Source organism: Phycodurus eques, chromosome 2 (genome assembly GCF_024500275.1).
Source record: "Phycodurus eques isolate BA_2022a chromosome 2, UOR_Pequ_1.1, whole genome shotgun sequence".
In the NCBI taxonomy this organism is placed as follows: domain Eukaryota; kingdom Metazoa; phylum Chordata; class Actinopteri; order Syngnathiformes; family Syngnathidae; genus Phycodurus; species Phycodurus eques.
Genome location: NC_084526.1, coordinates 24179053 through 24201545, shown reverse-complemented (window position 1 = coordinate 24201545; position 22493 = coordinate 24179053). Strand labels below are relative to the sequence as shown.

At 40.6% G+C, this 22493-nt stretch overlaps 1 protein-coding gene across 2 annotated transcripts in view; it reads right to left on the bottom strand.

The window, feature by feature from the left end:
* itfg1 (integrin alpha FG-GAP repeat containing 1) overlaps positions 1-22493 on the bottom strand; it is a 250490-nt gene that overhangs the window by 70918 nt on the left and 157079 nt on the right. For both annotated transcript variants that reach the window (XM_061670006.1, XM_061670010.1), the window contains exons 11-12: positions 11506-11662; positions 8488-8596 (exon numbers count right to left, since the gene is read on the bottom strand). In XM_061670006.1, coding sequence (XP_061525990.1) covers positions 8488-8596; positions 11506-11662 — 266 coding nt within the window. The remainder of the gene's footprint in view (positions 1-8487; positions 8597-11505; positions 11663-22493) is intronic.

Below are 22493 nucleotides of genomic sequence, written 5' to 3'. Positions count from 1 at the left end.
AGGCCACTCCAGGACCTTGAAATGCTTCTTATGAAGCCACTCCTTCGTTGCCCGGGCGCTGTGTTTGGGATCATGGTCATGCTGAAAGACCCAGCCACGTTTCATCTTCAACGCCCTTGGTGATGGAAGGAGGTTTTCACTCAAAATCTCACGATACATGGTCCCATTAATTCTTTCCTTTACACAGATCAGTCGTCCTGGTCCCAATGCAGAACAACAGCCCCAAAGCATGATGTTTCCACGCCCATGCTTCAAAGTAGGTATGGTCTTCTTTGGATGCAACTCAGCATTCTCTCTCCTCCAAACATGACAAGTTGAGTTTTTACCAAAAAGTTCTATTTTGGTTTCATCTGACCATATGACATTCTCCCAATCCTCCTGGATCATCCAAATGTTCTCTTGCAAACTTCAGACAGGCCTGGACATGTACTGTCTTAAGCAGGGAGACACGTCTGGTACTGCAGGATTTGATTCCCTGGCGGCATAGTGTGTTACTGATGGTAGCCTTTGTTAATTTGGTCACAGCTCTCTGCAGGTCATTCATTAGGTCCCCTTCGTGTGGTTCTGGGATTTGTTTTTCTTGTGATCCTTTTGACCCCATGGGGTGAGATCTGGGGTTGAGCCCCAGATCGAGGGAGATTATCAGTGGTCTTGTATGTCTTCCAATTTCTAATAATTGCTCCCACAGTTGATTTCTTCACACCAAGTTGCTTACCTATTGCAGATTCAGTGTTCTGTGCCTGGTGCAGGTCTTCATTTTTGTTTCTGGTGTCCCTTGACAGCTCTTTGGTCTTGGCCATAGTGGAGTTTTGAGTGTGACTGTTTGAGGTTGTGGACAGGTGTCTTTTATACTGATAACGAGTTCAAACAGGTGCCATTAATACAGGTAACGAGTGGAGGAGGACATAGGAGCCTCTTAAAGAAGAGGTCACAGGTCTCTGAGAGCCAGAAATCTTGGTTGTTTGTAGGTAACCAAATATGTATTTTCCCACCATAATTTGCTAATAAATTCTTTAAAAATCAGACAGTGATTTTCAGTTTTTTTTTGTCATTTTGTCTCGCTCATCTTTTTAAGTGGGAGAACTTGCAGAATTGGTGGCTGACTAAATACTTTTTTGCCCCACTGTAATAACCCCACTTACTCCCCACTGTAGGCATGTTGCTTAGCCCTGTCCTTACTACTGCACTCTGGTGTATCCAGTCTGTTCGTATCTGCAAAGCTTGTCGCAGTGAGCGCAAAACAATGTGCTATACATACAAGTGCACCTCATTAAATTTGAATATTGTAGGAGAGTTCATTGTATTTCAGCAGTGCATTTCAAGAGTGAAACTATAAAACTATAAATTATACAGATTGATTCAACTCAAGAAAATACTTTTCAGAAGGCTAATTCCACTTTTTCACTGTCTCTTATGTAACATTCTAATTTCTTTGAGATGGTAAAATGTGGGTTTTCATTAGCTGTAGGATAAAATCATCAAAATAACAAAAACAGAATAGTTTACTCTGTATAGTGTATCAAATTGACCTACAGAAAGAGATGAAGTTTTCTAATTCAAATTTATTGAGATGCACCTTGTATATGCAGAGAAATGTGATTCAACTTTTCAACTGCCACGCAGAAACCATTTAAGAGCAATGCTGTTCTGAAAAAAAACTCTTAAAATGGCACTTTAACTTTACGTTTGTTTGATTTTGGCCAGGGGTATCTTCTATTTGTTTTCCTACTGTATTGTATTGAAATCAAATGCATTTCTATATGCAGCACTAACAATATTCCGGCCTGTGTCAATTATTTGATTCCATCCTACACAAAAATCGACTGAAACAAAAAAAATGTTTTTTAGTACAAACATTGTTATACAATTAAAATGTGATTAATCGAGATCAATTATCTCGATTAATCACCTCGGCGGAGGAAGATTCTTGAGGATGCAGCGGCCATCGCTCTCACAGGTGACCACTTGACTTCTGTGAACAATGATTACTACTTGGTGTTCACAGCGCACTTTGACGAAGAATGCACTCTGTAGTCATTTGTGCTTAAAACAGAGGAGTGACACTACGCTGAGGCATGTGCGCAACACATGCAACATTAGTTTGCAACATTTTCTGAATGTTGCAAACGAATAGGAAATAAATCACGATAATCAAAAACGACAGGAAATTGTGTGATTAATCAGTAAAAATGTTAACTGTATTGACAGCACATAAATACAGTCCCCTACAAAAGTTTGGGAATGGCAAGTTCAATTCCTTTGTTTTTGTTGAATACTGAAGACATTTGGGTTTCAGATCAAAAGATGAATATGAGACAAAATGTTCAGAATTCATCCAACCATCCATTCTCTGAGCCGCTCATCCTCACAAGGATTCGAGGGAGCGCTGGAGCCTATCATCGGGCAGGAGGCGGGGTACACCCTGAACTGGTTGCCAGCCAATCGCAGAAGTTCAGAATTCCAGCTTTCATTTCATGGTATTTACATATAGATGTGTTAAACAACTCAGGACAGAGCACCTTTTGTTAAAAGCCACCCACTTTTCAAGTGAGGAAAGGTATTGGAACAGACATAATTAAATTAACGTCAAATGAATAACATTTAATATTTGGTGGCATGGCGGCCGACTGGTTAGAGCGTCTGCCTCACAGTTCTGAGGACCGGGGTTCAATCCCCAGCCCCGCCTGTGTGGAGTTTGCATGTTCTCCCCGTGCCTGCGTGGGTTTTCTCCGGGAACTCCGGTTTCCACCCACATCCCAAAAACATGCGTGGTAAGGTTAATTGACAACTCTAAATTGCCCGTAGGTGTGAATGTGAGTGCGAATGGTTGTTTGTTTGTATGTGCCCTGCGATTGGCTGGCAACCAGTTCAGGGTGTACCCCGCCTCCTGCCCGATGATAGCTGGGATAGGCTCCAGCGCGCCTGCGACCCTAGTGAGGAGAAGCGGCTCAGAAAATGGATGGATGGATCGATATTTGGTGGCATAACCCTTACTTGGCATAACTGCATCAAGGCTGCGACCCATTGACTTCACCAGACTGTTGCATTCTTCATTTCTTTTCCAGGCCTTTAATGCACCCTCTTTCAGTTCTTGTTTGTTTCTGGTGGTTTCTCCCTTCAGTCTCCTCTTCAGGAGGTAAAATGCATGCTCTATTGGGTTAAGATCTGGTGATTGACTTGCCAGTTTAAGACCTTCCACTTTTTCCCCCTGATGAAGACCTTGTGTTGGCAGTGTGTTTTGGGTCATTGTCTTGTTGCACGACGAAGAATGCATGCACGTGATATTTACATTTGTTTGATTATCTTAAAGTGGGGAAACTATGCAAAAATCTAGGAATTTGAGAAGGGGGGCCATTAGTTTTTCATGGCACTGTGTATTTGTGTGCGTTTGTGTGTATATATATGAATAGGGTACTAAGGTAAGGTTAGGTTGGTAGGATAGAGTTCGTAGGATAGGTACATAGTTATGTACAGTAGGTAAGATAGGGTATGTAAGGTAGGGTAGGCTAGATAAGGAAAGGTAGGATATGTAGAGTAAATCATGTAGGGTGGGTTTAGGGTCAGTAAGGTAAGGCAAGGCAACATAGAGTTGGTAAGGTATGGTCGTGTAAGTAGGTAGTTACACCTCTGTTACTACCTCCTAATCTGGCAATTCTTCAGTTCCCCACACTTACCAAGTGTGTTGAGATGAACAGAAGTGGATCGCTTGGTGGAATCATGTTCTAAAAATACACGCGTGCTCAATGTGGCCTGACAGGAGATGTACTCTTATCACTTACAGCAGTCCTCCTCTATATCCAGACCCATTATTAAAACGGCGGCAGCGACATCCATCTACGTTGGCTCTGCTGTCTGAGGACAGCGACATGTCCTTTAGCGTCTCTCACAGCGCTGCTGCTTTAACGCAAGAGGCCGGCATCAGTCACCGCCTGAAGGATCGTTGCCACCATGAAATCAAAGTCATTGAATGAGTCATTTTGGCCATTTGCAGGGGTCCTTCAAAGACAAATTTTTACTCGAGATTTGGTCCGATTGCTTCCAAATTTGGGCCTAATATACTGCTAGTGCTTTTCCATTCTCTTTAATCGCCCCACAAATTGGCCTGGTAGTGCCGCATGGAATTTGGCCCCCGAAGTGATTTGACACACAAAAAAGTCTCAAAACCCATGCCTGAAAAGACACAGGAAGTCTGCTGTTTTGGTGTGAAGCAATTGCTACCAAGTGTGAACCTCCCATTTTCAAAGTACAGTGGTACTGTAAGATACAAGTTTCATTTGTTCTGTGACCACGTGCTGAAATCCTCTTTCCTCATTGAAATGAATGAAAATGCCATTATTCCATTCTTGCGACACCCCCAAAAAACTTTTTTTTCCCCCGTCTTTTTTTTTTTTAATAAGGAAAAATAGCACTCTGTAATACTGTACTTTATAAAAACAGACTGATAACAATTCAATAGAATAATGAATGGAAACAGTATTAAAACATTTTGCACAAACTCTTTGATCCAGTAACTTCAGTGTGCTGCGCCTTCTGGTGTGCCTGCCTTGGCCACCGGGAGGCAGTACTGTATAATACAGTCATGCAGACACAAATTAAGAAGACTAGATTTATTCTTCTACTGTAGGATACTACTACTCAGTAAGCTGCAGTAATACTCGTCATTTTTCGTAGAAGAAGAATATTTGCGTGTGAGTATTGTTATATTATCTGTCTATAGGGCTGGGGGAAATAAAAATAAAATTGACTTCCTCAGATAAGTGGACTTAAAAAAATAGGTCGACACAGGTATCTCTTTGAAGCTCCGCCGGCGCCATACAAGCCACCATCCATACAGACACCCACATATACCGCTATTCTACTTAATCAAACTCCCTTCAGAGTGTATTAGTACCCTCTATTGGTAAAACGTTGGTACTGCAGGCACAATCATTTCAAGTAAGGCAGTCAGCCATACATATTCAGTTGGAATGGGGATATAGCGTTTTGCCTGGACTCTCCTGGTTGTTATTGTCCGTGACCAGGATTTGAACTAAGGTTTTCTGTGTCTCAACGTGGTTGTGTTACCACCGAGCCATCTCAACATCATAAGTAGCAATGTACTGTTACCCTAGTATGGCTAGTTGCAACGTACTTTAAGATGGGGAAAGTTGGAAACAGAAACTAATAAGTGTTAAAATGCAAGAATAAAATCCACATCAATGACATCGGCTGCCTGAGATGCGCGCTCTGTGAGCTGGCAAATGATGGATGTATTGTTTTTATAGTGGGCTGTCGGCTCACTCATGCCCGCCCGAGGTGCACTCTTAGCAATATCCATTGCTTAAAGGGTTGTAAAATCGTGACTGTTGATGCTTAGGATGTCAGTGGCATTTTCCACTCATGTTAGCATTAAGCTAGCGGGCTGGTCTCAAGGTTAGATTGCTTGTTTTAAAAATGCAAGTAATTCTCTTTGTTTTATGTTTATTTTGACAGTAAATTTCAACTGGGAGTGGAATTAAAGCTTTTTTTTTTTTGAGGAAATGTTCACTATTTGCCGAAATGCTGTTTACTGTGAAGTGAGTAGAACTGAGTTTACTGTCACCATACAGTGCTCATATCTCAGGTTTGCCCTCGCAAATCAGAGCACAAAATCAGCTGTACAGCATGTATCTCGAATAAATTCTAAGTTGGGTCACTCGTATCTCAAGGGACCACTGTGTTTCAAAAGCACTGTGGCTGCCCCTCAAGTAAAAATAATCAAACGGACTATGAAGTATTGGTCTCTGTGTTTGATAATATGGGGGAATTCTGATGGTTGGTATTCGATGTAAATACAGGTCCCTATAGTTATCTGGTAGGTGTTTAACAGCTTCCCGGCTGGAGATTCTGTTAAATATGGTGCGCACTAAAGTGTTGTTTTATTTACAATTGTGCACTGATGATATGTGTGTGTGTTCTTGCAGGCAGAAGACGAGCACCTTACACACACATCGCCCACTCCTCCCAAAAGACAAGGGAACAACTGTTCGCCAAATGTGGTGCAGGAAAAAAAAAGATAAACGATGGTCTTTTCCTACTAATGAGCAGCACGGAGTGACAGATTACACCGAGCATGCTACCCCACCATAACCGCTACCCTTCCTCCTTGTGTGGGACTATTTCTGCTCTCCTCGCATGTTGCCAGGGACCGACAATTTGACTTGAAAAGAAGCTGTGTTAACGTTGTGACTGTGAATAAAAAGACAAAACTAAGAGGAAAAGCTAGACACAGGCTTTTTCGTTGGTGGCTGTCAGCTACAAAAAGGAGTGTGAAAACTATTGTCATACAATTAATAAACAATGCAAATTGAGGTTTTATGCCTGTCAAAAAACATACAGTACCACCCAAATGACAATAGGAAGCTGTGCTCATTGAACCTTTGAATTGAACTACTTTGGGCATCTTGGGTCAGATGTGCTTAAAAATGAATGGAGTTATGTATTTGACGTACGACATTATTTGCTGAAAGTTTGCTGAAGGAGATAAATTGCAACAGTTCAAGACTTCCGAACATGCTTAATTCACCAGAAAATGGAATACAACCTGACATAAATGGATCAAAATGATCATTTGTCAGACATATCCGGAAAGTATTCACAGCACTTAGCTTATTCCTCATGTAACAGCTTTTCCCAAAATGGATAACACATATTTTTCCCCACTCTAAATTCTGCATTTCTAGTGATGTCATTTCTTAGTTTTATTTTATAGTTTTATATTATTTTATTTGCAACAAATTAGCAAAAATGTTTAAAATATTTTTCTCATGTCATCGTGGGGTGTGTAGACTCTTGAGGGGAATAATGAATTTATTCCATTTTGGAATAAAGATGTAACATTACATGTGGAAAAAGTGAAAACTTGTGAATACTTTCTGGATGCACTGTAAAAATGTAAGAAGATGTAAGATGTTAAATGTTGTATTAATACTGCTTTCACATGCGAAAACTAGATTAAATTTGGACAAAACTTGGCTTCCCATTACATCTTGTGACCTCACATACACATACCAAATTTGGGTCAAATAATGGATAATACTTGACAGATGCATCATTTCCCCCCCTATTCTAAAAGATTTTGGAGCAACAGCTTTCCATTAAGGAAAAAAAAAAAATCAACATTAAATATACATGAAAAACTGAAAAAACAAAGTTGGACACAAACACTACTAATACAAGAAATGCACAGTGGTAGACAATCAAACTGAATCTCATTGTGCATCCTCCACTATTTTATGATACAATAAATGAGTAACGGTACCCCAAAAATCGTAACTGGGCTTGCACCTTGTTTTGAAGGCCGCGGTAAGGTTGACATTGTAGAAAGGGATCAAAACGCTTCACATAAAATGTTTTGTTTCTTTTGTGTAAATAGGAAGCACAATTATTGACATTTAAAATAGAATGTAAAAAACAGCATAAATCTTTCTCTCTTTAAAAAAAGTGCAACATCAATAGTTTGTCTTCCTTTTAGGACACAAACTATGTAGATAAAACTAATGTTTATACTGTTTCAAAACAAGTTTGACGTACTGCCAGAGGTTGAGCTGCAGTGTGTTTGTTTACAGAACGTCACCAGAACGTGAGACAATTACATTTCCTGGACACTTTGTTTCATACAAATATTTCCTGGCATTCAGACTTTACTACTGCATTGGCATAGGTTAGTGATAGACTATGGTGCCTAACTATCCATCCATCCATCCATGCACCCACCCACCCATTCATTCATCCATCAGGTTCTATTGATAAGATCAACAAATACTAAAATTAAAGCATTTATGGCCAAATGTTGAGATCACAAGCACTGATACAAACACACCAAATGTGAATGGGCTATGAATGAAATGCAATGTAATGTCCCCCAAAAAAGTCCCAAGCCTAGCATCTTCCTCACTTTGCTTGAAGATGGCAGCGTTAAGGAGCTTGAGGCTGGGAATCTAAATTACAGACGGCAGATAATAGTCACCACCATCTGCTCGCCACATTGGGGGGTGAAAGAAAATAGTTGCTTGCGTTGACTTACTCTAATGAGGCCGGGAGGGGAACAAAGAAAAAAGAAGAAATCCGCAAGATGATAACATATATGGGCAGCTGTGGCTCAGTTGGTAGAGCGTCCAATGGCCCAAGGGTCGCAGGTTGGAATCCTGTCTCCGACTGTCCGCATGTCGAAGTGTCCTTGGGCAAGACACTGAACCCTAATTTGCTCCCAGTCGGCCTGGCAGCGCCTTGTATGGCAGCAGCTGCTCATTGGTGTATGAATGTGTGTGAATGTGAGGCTTTGTAAAGCGCTTTGGGCACTGTGATAGTGTAGATAAAGGGCTATATAAGTGTAGTCCATTTACCATATTCAAATTGCACTGTGAATCTCCCCACTCTCCCCTCTGGAGGAAAGGGGAGATTTCCTGGGGACAAAGGCGAAGACTGGGAAGAGAGCGGAGAGGGGCTATTCCTAAGGGGGTGACTCACCCATGACTTTCACAAAGTAGGCATCGGCTTCAAAGTTGTTCTTCAAGGCGTGGATAACAAGGTCTCGCTTGCCCTCCACCTGCTTCATCACCAGCATGTCCAGTATCCCCTGCACACCAAATACTCAATTGGACATAATACTTTTACAACACAGTCATCTTTTTAGTTTATTCCTTGGGAGAAAGAGGAGAAATTCAACAGGGCAGATGGAATGCAGTCATACATGAGATGTTTATTACTCAAAATGTAGTTTAGATGCATGTTATGTTTTTATGTCTCAAAAGTATTTTCTGTCAAATGGCTGTCTGTTGTCGTACTAGAGTGGCTCCAACTACCGGAGACAAATTTCTTGTGTGATTTTGACATACTTGGCAAATGAAGATGATTCTGATTCTGATTTACATGTTTCCACTGATCATTCTTGAGATGTTTCTACAGTATAATTGGGGTCCACCCTTAGTAAATTCAACTGGAAATTATTTGAAAGGAGACACATCTGTCTCCATACAGTGCATCCGGATAAAGTTCACACTCACATCAATGTGTAAAGGATAAAACCACATGGGCTCAGGAACACTTCAGAAAACATAAATACAGTAAATAAATAAGTACATACAGTTCGGCGCTACATCTGTTAGTGGAACTTGAAACTCTACTATGCAAAGCAAAAGCCATTTATCAACAACACCCAGAAACGCTGCCGGCTTCTCTGAGCCCGAGCTCATCAAAGATGGACTGATGCAAAGTGGAAAAGTGTTCTGTGGTCCGATGAGTCCACATTTCAAATTGTTTTTGGAAATGGTGGACGTCGTGTCCTCCAGGCCAAAGAGGAAAATACCCATCCGGACTGTTATGGACGCAAAGTTCAAAAGCCAGCATCTGTGATGGTATGGGGCCGTGTTATTGCCAACGGCATGGGTAACTTACACATCTGTGAAGGCCCCATTAATGCTGAAAGGTACATACAGGTTTTGGAAACATATGGTGTAATCAAAGCAATGTCTTTTTGATGGACACCCCTGCTTATTTCAGCAAGACATTGCCAAACCACATTCTGCACGTGTTACAACAGCGTGGCTTCGTAGTAGAAGAGTGCGGGTACTAGACTGGCCTGCCTGCAGTCCAGACCCGTCTCCCATTGAAAATGTGTGGCGCATTATGAAGCGTAAAATACGACAACGGAGGCCCCGGACTGTTGAAGAGCTGAAGTTGTGCATCAAGCAAGAATGGGAAGGAATTCCACCTACAACTCTTCAAAACTTAAGTGTCCTCAGTTCCCAAACGTTTATTGAATGTTGTTTAAACAAAAGGGGATGTAACACAGTGGTAAACATGACCCTGTCCCAGCTTTTTTGGAACGTGTTGCAGCCATAAAATTTTAAGTTAATGATTATTTGTTAAAAACAATCAAGTTTATCAGTTTGAACATTAAATATCTTGTCTTTGTGGTGTATTCAATTAAATATAGGTTGATCATGATTTGCAAATCATTGTATTCTGTTTTTATTTGTTTAACACAAGGTCCCAAATAGTATAGTATATATATACACACACACCATCATTTCTCGTGTATAATGCACACCCATGTATAATAAGCACCCCCAAAGTTGACCTCAAAATTCTGGAAAACCCTTCTACCTATGTATAATGCATTTTTACAACGCATGATTTTGCTTCTACCCATATGATCAAAACATGAAGTATTACCTGTATTTTGTTAGTTTTTTTTCAAATAATTATTTTGAAGATAAGCACTATATTCGAATACGTAATACTTTCAATTTATTTACTTGCTCTTATTTTGAAATTCACAACCCTACTTTTATTTTGTAAATGAGAAAACACACAGTTGTGCTCATGTTTGATTACCTAGGCAGAATTTGTAAGATGTGTACAATTCTTTAAACAAAACAAGAAGAACTAGGTGAAACATTTTATTTTAATGGGATTCAAATTAAGGTTTTTTCATTTTATACCTATGTATAATGCGCACCATTTACTTGACATTTTGTTGGGGGAAAATGCGCGTTATACACAAGAAATGACTGTACTTTACATATAATATGTAATAATTGTATGCTTGTGCTAAATACATGATAACAACTATGTTGTGATAACCAGGCGGCATGATGTTAAGTGTAAGTGAGACATAAACTGCCGTGCCATTCGTTAGACCTTGTATACAACAGTCCATGCACTATGAAATTCCTAATTTTTCTTGCAGGTCTCAATCAAAAGTGAGCAAAATGATCTTTTTGAAGGCACATTTATTGACCCAGCTCCTGCATTGAATCTTATTAGACTGGATACCTAATAAAGTGTCCAGTGGCGGAGTAATTTTACATTTGCCTGCCCTTCCTTAGAACATTAGTTGTAATAATGAATCCTATAAACTGATGGAGAGCTGTAGTAATCGAAGTGTGTATGTATGCGAGTATGTGTGTACAGCCTGGGAGCACAATGACAAGAAATGGATGTCTCATCTTGTGCAAACAACAGCTGGCTGAAAGTCGCCTCATGGAGTTGAATGTGCCTTTAACTGCAGTTGTGATGCCCTCGACAGAGTCGCAAAGACTTAGACAAACACAGAGACCCATACACGGACACACACACACACGGACACCACGAGTAACATACACAGAGACGTATAGACACAAACATACGCGCTGTTATTCACACAGACTCACACACGTCACTGACAGACACAGACACAAAAAGAAATGTACACACACTGAGAATGAATCACATTCGTGCAGACAAACGCACACATGCACTCACACGCGCACACAGCTCAAGTATTACTTTTAGGCAGGCAAGAAAGTAATTTTTGTTGACATGAGTGGTGGAAAAGCTTAAGACCTAATCCACTTTTATGCTTAAGAAGGGAAGTTCATATTCTGTGTGCGATGTTTGATTTATTGTTCTTATTCCCCATCTGCCATCAAATTCTCTAATAACAGAAGTTGCCATACCAAAATGAAAACAATATAAAGAAGGAAAATAAAGATGTCGACTCACATCCTCGTAGATGTCAAAGAAGGTGGCCATGATAGCGTTGGGGATGGCGCCCAAGTCCGGCTGGTCCCAGTGGACGCGGAACATCCGGCCGATGCTCTTGCAGGGCAGAGCGGAGCTGGTGCAAGGAACGTTCTCCAACAGGAAGGCCTGCTGAGCACTGGAACCAATGAGGAAACACAATGTTCCATTAGTAGTTTAGAAGACACAATTGGAAGAAATCCCCAGGATGAGATGGGTCTTTGCATGATCCACGGAAACAGCCCAAATTACTTTAAATTGGCTGCTTTTAACCAAAATCGCACATTTTCGGTTAATTTTAAGGCATGGCTGCTTGAGATGTTTTGTGCATCTAACCATGATTGACATAACAAATTTACATAACAAAGACATAACAAAGAAAAGCCCTCAAAGTACTGATTAAATGGAAAGGAAATACGGCGATGCCATTTAATGAGTCTCATTTTAAAGACTTTTGAAAGCCCTTTTGAAGCGTACTGTCATTAAGAACGCTCTGGTCACTTCTGTAACAGTCCTGCTCTGGCAGAGTTCTACGCTGAGAAATAAATGCATAACTCTATTCCACTTCATCTTCACTTGTTTCTGTCACCGTTCCATTTTAACTCTCAGGGGAGTTTGAACTGCCTCCCTTCCAGTCTCCGTCCAAGTGTCTTTTGAGACGAGTTCTCTCCTTGCTCTTGCATCTCGGTGGGAGTAACACCAAAAAAAAAAGAGGGCAAAAACACTAAAAATAGAACATAACGGTAAAAGATTCCGAGACGACTCTCTTTGGCTGGCAGTGTGTTTCTAGTGTTGAAGGTATGCAGACGACTGCTGAGAGAACACGAACCTTGGAATCTTTGCCAGGGTAAAATGTTGACTGATGCAGAGTTTAAGTGGATCACACAAACACCGCTGAGCCTTGCACAAATACATGGAAACCAGCCCCCCCCCCCCAAAAAAAAAAAAACTGATGCAGGGGTAAAGAGGCTAAGAGACACGCGTATTCTATTTTCAGTGCAATGCTTTGTGTACAAAATTTTACTTCACAGGTAGTTTAGTACAATGGAACCTCGATAAAACAGACCCCGATATAAGGGATATCGGATAAAACAGACTGTTGGGACTGAACAATGCGTCCAAAAATAGTTTCCATTTCTCACTTAAAATGCCGCTGACTAAGTCTGTCAGTTCCAGAATTGGCCGCTGTTGTTTACTGGCGCAGTGGCGCAATGCAGGCAGAGAATGGGACTGACGTACAGTGGTATGAAAAAGTGTTTGCCCCCTTCCTGATTTCTTATTTTTTTGCATGCTTGTCACACTTAAAAGTTTCCCATCATCAAACAAATTTAAATATTAGTCAAAGACAACACAAATGCAGTTTTTAAATTACGTTTTTTATTATTAAGGAAGAAAAACTATCCAAACCTACATGGCCCTATGTGAAAAGGTCATTGCGCCCCCCGTTAAAACATAACTGGTTTATCGTACCTGAGTTCAAGTTCTCTAGCCACACCCAGGCCTGATACTGCCACGCCTGTTCTCAATCAAGAAATCACTTAAATACAACCTGCCTGACAAAGTGAAGTAGACTAAACAATCCTCAAAAGCTAGACATCATGCCGAGAGCTAAACAAATGAAAAAGAAAGTAATTGAGATCTATCAATGTAGAAAAGGTTATAAAGCCATTTCTAAAGCTCTGGGAATCCAACGAACCGCAGTGGGAGCCATTTTCCACAAATGGCAAAAACATAGATCAGTGGTGAAGCTTCCCAAGAGTGGCTGGCTGACCAAAATTACCCCAAGAGTGCAGCGACAAATCATCCAAGAGGTCACAAAAGACCCCACAACAACAACATTCAAAGAACTGCAGGCCTCAGTTGCCTCAGTTCAGGTCAGTGATCATGACTCTATCATAAGAAAGACAGTGGGCAAAAACGGCCGGCATGGCAGAGTACCGAGACGAAAACCACTGCTGAGCAAAAAGAACATGAAGGCATTACATCTGCCGTAAGAGTAACACGGAATTTCAGAAAAATAACATCATACCAACAGTAAAATATGGTGGTAGTGTGATGGTCTGGGACTGTTTTGCCGCTTCAGGACCTGGAAGACTTGCTGTCATAAATGGAACCTTGAATTTTGCTGTCTACCAAAAAATGGCCATCTGTTCGTGACCTCAAGCTGAAACGAATTTAAGATATGCAAACACCAAAGGCATGAAAAAGGTGACCAAAAAACAAACCAAAAAAAAACCAAAAAAACATTGTAGGGGTTCTGGGGGTATCCCAGGACCCCACAGAGAATTTTAACATAAACATCAATTAAGCAATCTGGAAAATTAAAAAAAATTCTTCACGCAGAAAAACACAAATTAAATTTGCCTCATTTATTTACTTTTTTTGTTTTGGCCTCCAACTTGAGCCAGACCCATCTCCAAATGCACCTGATGCCTGCTTCAAGCTATAGCAAATGAATACCATCCTCCTCTTTAAGCACTCTCATTCTGGAAAAGAATTGACTAAAATCATTGTCTGTTTCACTTGATTTTTCACTATTACCAACTTCAGAGGCTAATCCCAAATGCATCCTCCAGGAAAATATTAAATCCAGTATTTTTCCGTTTTTATTGGCCATTTCTGAATTTGAAGTTAGTTCATTCTGTATTGTGACATAATCCCTAACATCACTCCGTCGCTTAATACATTTAACATCAGTAAACTAATTAGATAATTGTAGGCGCGTTTCCTAATTAATACAAGATGTACTCGCGGATCAGCTCTTGTCGCCGATGTTATGTGTTCTTTGCGGTTCCACTGGGACCACAAACCAGGGCCACGACCCGCAGCACCTCATCGCGAAAATAAACGTAAGAGTAGCAATAGAGGATGTCCGCTCCAGAGGTGGGTAGAGTAGCCAAACATTGGACTCAAGTAAGAGTACTGTTACTTGACAATAATGTGACTCAAGTAAAAGTAGTCCTCCAAAAAATTACTTGAATAAGAGTAAAAAGTACACAGTGAAATAATTACTCAAGTACTGAGTAAATAGTGAGTAACTTCTGCTTCTTTTTAACCACAGCATGAACATCAATAAAATAAAAATAACAAAATAAAATGTCCATCCAGCCATTTTTTGTTCCGCTTATCCTCACTAGGCTCGCGGGCGTGCTGGAGCTCATCCCAGCTATCTTCGGGCGAGAGGCGGGGTACACCCTGAAGTGGTTGCCAGCCATTCGCACTCACAGTCACACCTACGGGCAATTTAGAGTCTTAAATAAACCTATCATGCATGTTTTTAGGATGTGGGAGGAAACCGGAGTACCCGGAGGAAACCCACGCAGGCACGGGGAGAACATGCAAACTCCACACAGACGGGCCGGGATTTGAACCCCCGTCCCCAGAACTGTGAGGCAGATGTGCTAACCAGTCTTCCATCATGCCGCCAAAATAAAATGTGAATGTGCAGATTCTGATACTGATGTGTGTTGTGTGCTTGCATGAACAGCTACTACTACAACAACGGCAATTTACTGCAAGGTGTTTTCTCAAGTTACAAGTGGGCTGAAAAATCCACATTTGGGGTGACAGTGGCAGACAAACACTACAATACATTCGTCTAAATGTAAACACGAGTAGCGCGCCGCTGCCTTCATGGTAACGACGACCTTCCCAAAATGGCCGCTACGTAGGCATGCCGATCAGCCGGGCTGGCTTATCTAGTGTTAATACCTATGCCCGGGAAGCCCAGTGTGAGGTGTGTGTGAGGTCATGTGACTTTCTTTCCTTTTTGTCGTTTGATTGGTGAACTAGACTTAAGCATCACTAGCGCTTAAATTGGATTGGAGTAAACAGCGCCCAATGCGGAAGTCGTAATCTCGCGGACGAAATAGTTGATAAATAAGCACTAATTGATGAATAAAAGTAGGGAGCGACATTTAGATAATTGTAACGGAGTAAAAATACCTTTACTTCTTAACAGCAGAAGTGACGGAAGTGTTTTTTTGTGGTCTCGTCAACTCCTGTGACTTATCCAAAGGTCCCGAGCGCACAGGTGGAACGTCAGGCCGATGCACTCGAGTATTAATCCGCCGCGGTATCTGGATGGTGGATGTGTGCAATGGATCGAAGTCATGAGATGGAAAACAACACTCAAACACATGCACGTACGCATGCACGCCCCCACGTATGCATGCACGCACACATGTACACATCATTTCTATCCTACTTATTCAGTCAAGTCATCTTTCATAAGCAACACAATTGTTTTGCCTGATAGTTTTAATATGCCACAATAGGTTATAACATTGTAAATAAAATAAAACATGAAGAACTCATAAAAAGTCCCCAAATGCTTGTATTATATGATAAATACACAAATAATTTAAAATGTGCTTAAAAATTGCATTCTATTTTGTCATTTTAAGTCATCCCTCGCTATATCGCACTTCACCTTTTGCGGATTCACATCATCTCAGATTGTTTAAATTGTACTGTATTTATATCGCGGATTATTCGCTATATTGCATGATTTAAGCACATTAAGCACAAGCCTGGAGGAAAGAGTGCTTTAAAGACAACGTCCAAAGCTTGGGATCATTGGCTCAAGTTACACAACTGCACATCCAGGGTAAAGTAAACATTGTTAGCTAACTGAATATAGCCTACCACAACGTTTTAGAACAAATTGTAATCCCCCCACAAGTGGTTAGGCTAAAAGAGATATGGACACTGCCGCTTGTGCACTTTTAATGGCTTTATTGAACAAACAATAACTATAATACCGTCACTGAACACCAGAATGGCTAACATTTAGCCAGTTAACAGCCAGCCAATTCTACATAATCCTTCGCTGACATTCACAACACTCAACGGGCCAGGCCCCTCTTTTAAAGGAACACACACATTCAATGTCACAGATACTACAGTGTAGAACGTGAGGATGCCGACCCTCGGTCTACAAAAACAATACCTGCACCTCACATAGATAGAGTATTGGAATTCTGCAGAGCTTAAAATGTCTATAAATCAAATAAATTTATGGTTGCTACTTCGCAGATTCTGTCTGTCACAGGGTGGTTTGGAACGTAACCCCAGCGATAACCGAGGGATTACTGTACTGAGTCTCTCCCCCAGGATTTCAATTAATATCGGGAGATTTCATGTTGATAATGACTACCGTAATTTCTCGTGTATAATGCGCACACATGTATAATGCGCACCCCCAAAGTTGACCTCAAAATTCTGGAAAACCCTTCAAGCTATGTATAATGCATTTTTACAATGCATGATTTTGCTTCTACCCATATGATCAAAACATGAGATGTGTACAATTCTTAAAAGAAAACAAGAACTAGGTGAAACACATTTTATTTTAATGGGATTCAAATTAAACTGTCAAGCATGTCAGAAAAGCATTATCATTAAACAAAACATAACCATAAAGAAATTAATGATGGTTGTTGTTCAGTCATCAGTCATATTTAAAAAAAAAAAAAAAAAAAAAGATTCCACACATTCTGCCTGGGTATTTAAATTTATGGAATGAAAGTGTAGTCTACACCTTTTTCATAACCTCTAGGTGGCATAGAAGAATGAACGTGTAAAACTTTTTCATAACCTCTAGGGGGCGGTGGCATAGTGGAATGAAAGTCTTCAGCTTTTTCACAACCTCTAGATGGCGGCATATATTTATAAAATGTGAAAGTCTTTCACATTTTCTCCTATACCTATGTATAATGCACAGTATTGACTTTTGACATTTTTTGGGGGGTACAAAAATGCGCATTACACATGAGAAATTACAGTAATCACCAGAAATGTACCAGTGGTAGTGTACCAGTGACTAGTACAAATATCGTAAGCATAGAACACAACATGAAACGTATTTCCATTCTGTCCCAAACCTGGCTACAAAGCACAAAATGGATAGCAATAAAACGAGAACTAGTACCTTCAAACACTTTAGTCTGTCTAGTTTATGTTTAGTATAGCAGGTAAAATCTGGTGGCCATCGGGTATATTCAAAAGAAGTTATAGTCGTTCAGGTACAAATTGCTGAAGGTGTGTGCGCGCGTACTTTTGGGGTGTCAATTACGGCGTGAACTATGTCTGCAGGGAGTCTCCTATTACTAGCGCTTCTCTCCACCCATTTAATTGGTCCCTGGAGGGGCGGCTGGCCGGCGGGAGTTCTGCCAGATGATCACACCGAGACACTGCTACCAGGCCACGTCGAGCGCATGCGAAGCTACGATCTGCCAACCCATGCTAGGGTTCACAGGCTCCATTAACCCAGCCATCTGCTCCTTGATTCCCCCCCACCCCTGACTTTTCTCCTTCATGGCCTTGGCCACCTAAAAAGTAAATAGTGAACCATGAATATGAGGGGGATTACAGTATTTCTATTTCTTTAATATCCTATGGAGAAAATTGTGGGGAAATACGAATTTTTTTTTACAGATCTTATTCAAACTGACTATGATCTGTTTATTAGCTGATGGGCGTAACCTGAAGGCCCCACGCCTGTAGACATTATTGTGACTGACAGAGTTTACAGAATTTACTCCATTAAGTGTGCATTCTTTGTTTGAGTCCTAAAAAGCATGGGGCCGTCTCAGGAAAAGAGGGATTATCCACCGTAATCCCAAACGGTGATCCTTTTATATGCCCACGATTAGTCGAGTGTGGCGGAGTGTCGACACGCTGTCGCGGCATCGGCAGGATTAAATGTTTCCTCAGAGCCAAAACACCTTGTAGGAGGTTCCTATTACCGTCATGATCACGCTACTCGACAAAAACTGACAGGATTACACTTGTCAAAATATTAGGAACAGCTCTCACCATGACATATTGCAGCAACAATAAACTGATTAGCCCTGTTTTTATTTCTAGAGGCCAGTGGTAAAAACAAAAACAAAACATTGCGCTTGACTAACGAGGTAGACGTCAAGAGTTCGCTACAAAAAGAAAAACTCCATAACAAAACAGAAGACAACAACACAATGTCTCCGATATTCAGGGAAGGACTGATTTGAAATATTATCACCTAGCAACAGCCTACAAAGCTCTTGGCAGCTGCTTGGTTGAGCTGCATAGAGATAAATGACAGACACACACACACTGAGACATGCGAGAAGACATCGTTATTTGGGGGGTAGTTATGGCAAATGTTATGCTGAAGTTCTGTTTTGTGCACCCAAATACAGGTTGTCAGCCCTGACTGTAAATTACAGCTGACCAAATGGGTATGGTGTCAAATCTAGATGTACAGTGAACCCATGTTATGCACAGAGGTAAGGGACCAAGACCTGAAAGCAAATATTAAAGCGTAAAAATGTCAATAATTCCCAGTAATAATGGTTCAAACCCTAAATACGCTGCAGTTCAGTCAAGCCGACCGACTAGCAGGGGGTGGCCAGCGCTAGGTACTCATCTGCTAAAACCCCTATCTGACTGGCCTGGAAGACTAGTTGGTGACCTGATGGCGACTTGAGTCTTTGAGATTTTTCCTTAGCTTCTTGCAAGCGGATGACACTTTTTAAGATTTGATATGGCTATTGGCTCCCCTTTTTCGGCTTGTATGATAGCAATGGATGTTAAAAATGTTACATAAAACATTGCCATAGTAATATAATAATCTATAATATATATATAAATATATATATATATATATATATATATATATATATAAATAAAATCCAATGTTTATATGGACACCTCCATCTATGCCCACTTCCACCTCTGAAAATATCAGGACATTAAAGCGTTTTCTTGTACGTTTTGAAGAAGTAAACCTTGACGTCGCTAAATGTCCGAAAACTGCGATAAAGCATTTTCCTCAATTGAGGTCTGTCCCATGCCGTAGTCTGCCGCCTGAGTGCAGAGCACAAACACAGCACGTATACACAAACACACACACATTAAATAAATTGAAAATTATTTAAAGAATATGCTGTATATAGGTAAGGTTGGGCATCGTTTGAATTTGAGCGATTCCGGTCACAATTCCAGTTTCTCATTGTGATTCCGATTCCAAACGATTTTCTATTCAGATTCTTTTAGGGAGCATGGTCAAAAAAGTTTGCATGGTTTAAATAATGGGTGTCCAAATTATGACCATCCATTTTCTTAGCAGCCGGCAGCATAGACTAAAATGAACATTTGACTCGGGGTTCTTTATGACCAATGTCAATATCAAACGTATGAACTAAAAGGCATGTGTGTGGAACGAACCCAATTGACTTAATATTCATTAATTGTAAAAGTGTAAAGGTAAAAGTTTAACACAGCATTGTTAAAATAGTTATTTCTTTTTCATCACGTCAAATGGTTTATATGTGCAAGTTTTAACTTGACATCCTGTTTTAAGCTTGTAGCCTTATATTTTGAAGGGTGCGCACCGGAACTCAGCATTTTGACACGAAAAGTAACTTCACACGACACCGGTGAATTTTGAAAACGAAGGTAAACCGAGACGGCAAGAAAAAGAGTAATAAATGGCACCAAATACTATAAAACGTTGATCGCTTTATCTACCCACCGATGAGGCACAAGGTTAGTGTTTGTGATACTGTGAGACAAAGTTTATGTGAATTTTGTCCCAATTCAGTGTGATGTAAAGTTTCTATTTTGACTTTGAAGTTTTAGCTCAACGGTTAGCTTTTTTTCTGTCATCGCCTCTTACATTGGTTTGAAGACTAAAATACATGCTAAAAACCAGAAGTGCAACCTACCGTTTAACTGGTTAGCTGCCTCAATGTTGGCATTGACATATTTTATTGTTTCACTCACCCAATTTGACTTCACGAAAGTTCAGCGCAGTGTAGGCTGAGTCTCGGAGAGGGAGGGAGCATGTCAAACTTCTACACATTATGAAAGCCTCCTTTGCACAATATAATCTTATTTCAAGTCTTGCACTGAGGTGACTGGTCATTTATTTTAAGTTAAGACCCACTTTTGTTCGCCGCCGCCGTTGGGCACAAGCACGTCTTCGTGTGCATTCTTCTTTGTTGTTTTTTTGCCACTTTCTTCTTCGGGGTCGGCAGGGACTGTAGGCATTGAAACTATGAACCGACATTTTTAAATTTGAACGATTCCGGGAGAACTGGAACGTTAGTTCCAATCGGTTCTCAATTCTCGATGTCCAACCCTATATATAGGACTATATCAGTGACTTCCGGGTAAACTGGTTGTCACGTTGTCTGGAGACATCTCACAGACATCTTCCTGTCGAGAGCGCAATCAATAGTTTGGTCTCCCAGGTCCCGGAGTTACAGTGACTGATAAGACTCGGCAGTCTGGGCGCCATTTCCACCTGTGAGATGGGCCCATAACCTGTTGCCTGAAAAGCAGCAGGTGGCATCTTCGGGTGTTACAAAGAGAGAGCAAATACATGTGGATAAATACAAATTGGTGTGTTTTTCAGCGAATAGTTTTAGTTATGGTCTTCAGAAACAAATTGCCAGTCAGAAAATCTTCTAGAACTTCTGAAGAACTACAGGTCTCCCTTGCCTCAGTTAAGGTAAGTGTTCATGACAACAATTAGGAAGTGACTGGGCAAAAATGGCATCCATGGCAGAGTTCCAAGCTGAAAACTACTGCTGACCAAAAAGAACATAAAGGCTCATCTTACTTTTGCAAAACAAAAATAAAATCTGAAGGATTCCCAAGACTTTTGGGAGAATATTATATGGACTGACGAGATGAAAGTTGAGCTTTTTGGAAGGTGTGTGTCTTGGTATACTTTATCTGGTGTAAATGTGGAGCCCACATTACCCCTATCAAGTGGAGCCCACTCCAAACAGCATTTCAGAAAAAGAACATCATACCAACAATCAATCATTGTGGTGGTAGTGCGATGGTCTTGGGCTGCTTCAGGACTTAAACAACTTGCTGTGATTGATGGAACCATGAATTCTGCTCTATAACAGAAAATCCTGAAGGATAATGTTCAGCCATCAGTTTGTGACCTGAAGTACACTTGGGTTCTGCAGCAGGATAACAATCCACATGACATCACAATAAATGAAGGTTCTGGAGTGGCCTGGTCAAAGTCCAGACATAAAGCTGATTGAAATGCAGTGGCATGACATTAAAAAGGCCGTTCATGTTGGAAACCCCTCCATTTTTGCTGAATTCAAACAATTCTGCAAGGAGGAGTAGGCCAAAACATCTCCACAGAGATGTGAAAGACTCATTGCCAGTTATAGAAAATGCTTGATTTCAGTTGTTGCTGCTGAGGATGGCCCAACCAGTTGTTGGGTTTAGGTGGCCATGAATTTTCCACACATAATTGTTTTTTTCCTTAATAAAATAACTCAATGAAAAACAGCATGTTAAGTTTACTTGGGATATATTTGTCTGATATTTACATTTGTTTGATTATCTTAAACATTAAAGTGGGGAAACTATGCAAAAATCTAAGAATTTGAGAAGGGGGCCAATACTTTTTCATGGGACTATATGTGGTTGTTTTAAATGCACATCGTAATTTTGTTTAGTTTAGTTGGACAGTTAACCTTAACTGGGAGTGGCATTAAGCAGCTTGAAGCCTCTTTTTGAGATTTGTTCACAATGCCAAACCACTGCTTGTTGTGAAGTGAGCTGAGCTTGCTGTCACCATACAGCGCTCGTATTGCAAATTTTTGCTCAAAAGTCAAAGCAAATTCGGCCAGACGACGGCTCATATCTCGACAAACACTTAAGTAGGGTCACTCGTATCTCAGGGCACCAATTTTCCCCGCATTTTTATTATTTCCTAAAGGAGAAACAAATTCCTATGGTGGTTCACTTCATTTGGAAACACTGAAATCAATTTTAAACAATTTGTTCTATGGCTAAAGCAACATTAAGCTGGTGCTTGTCTGCCATAAAAGAACATTTTTACACACAGAAGACAATTGAGATTTGATGTTGGAACGACCCCTTGCAGAGGTTAACTATTTTCACTTACTGCTTGCCTGACGTTGATCTACAGCTAGGAGCTGCGCACG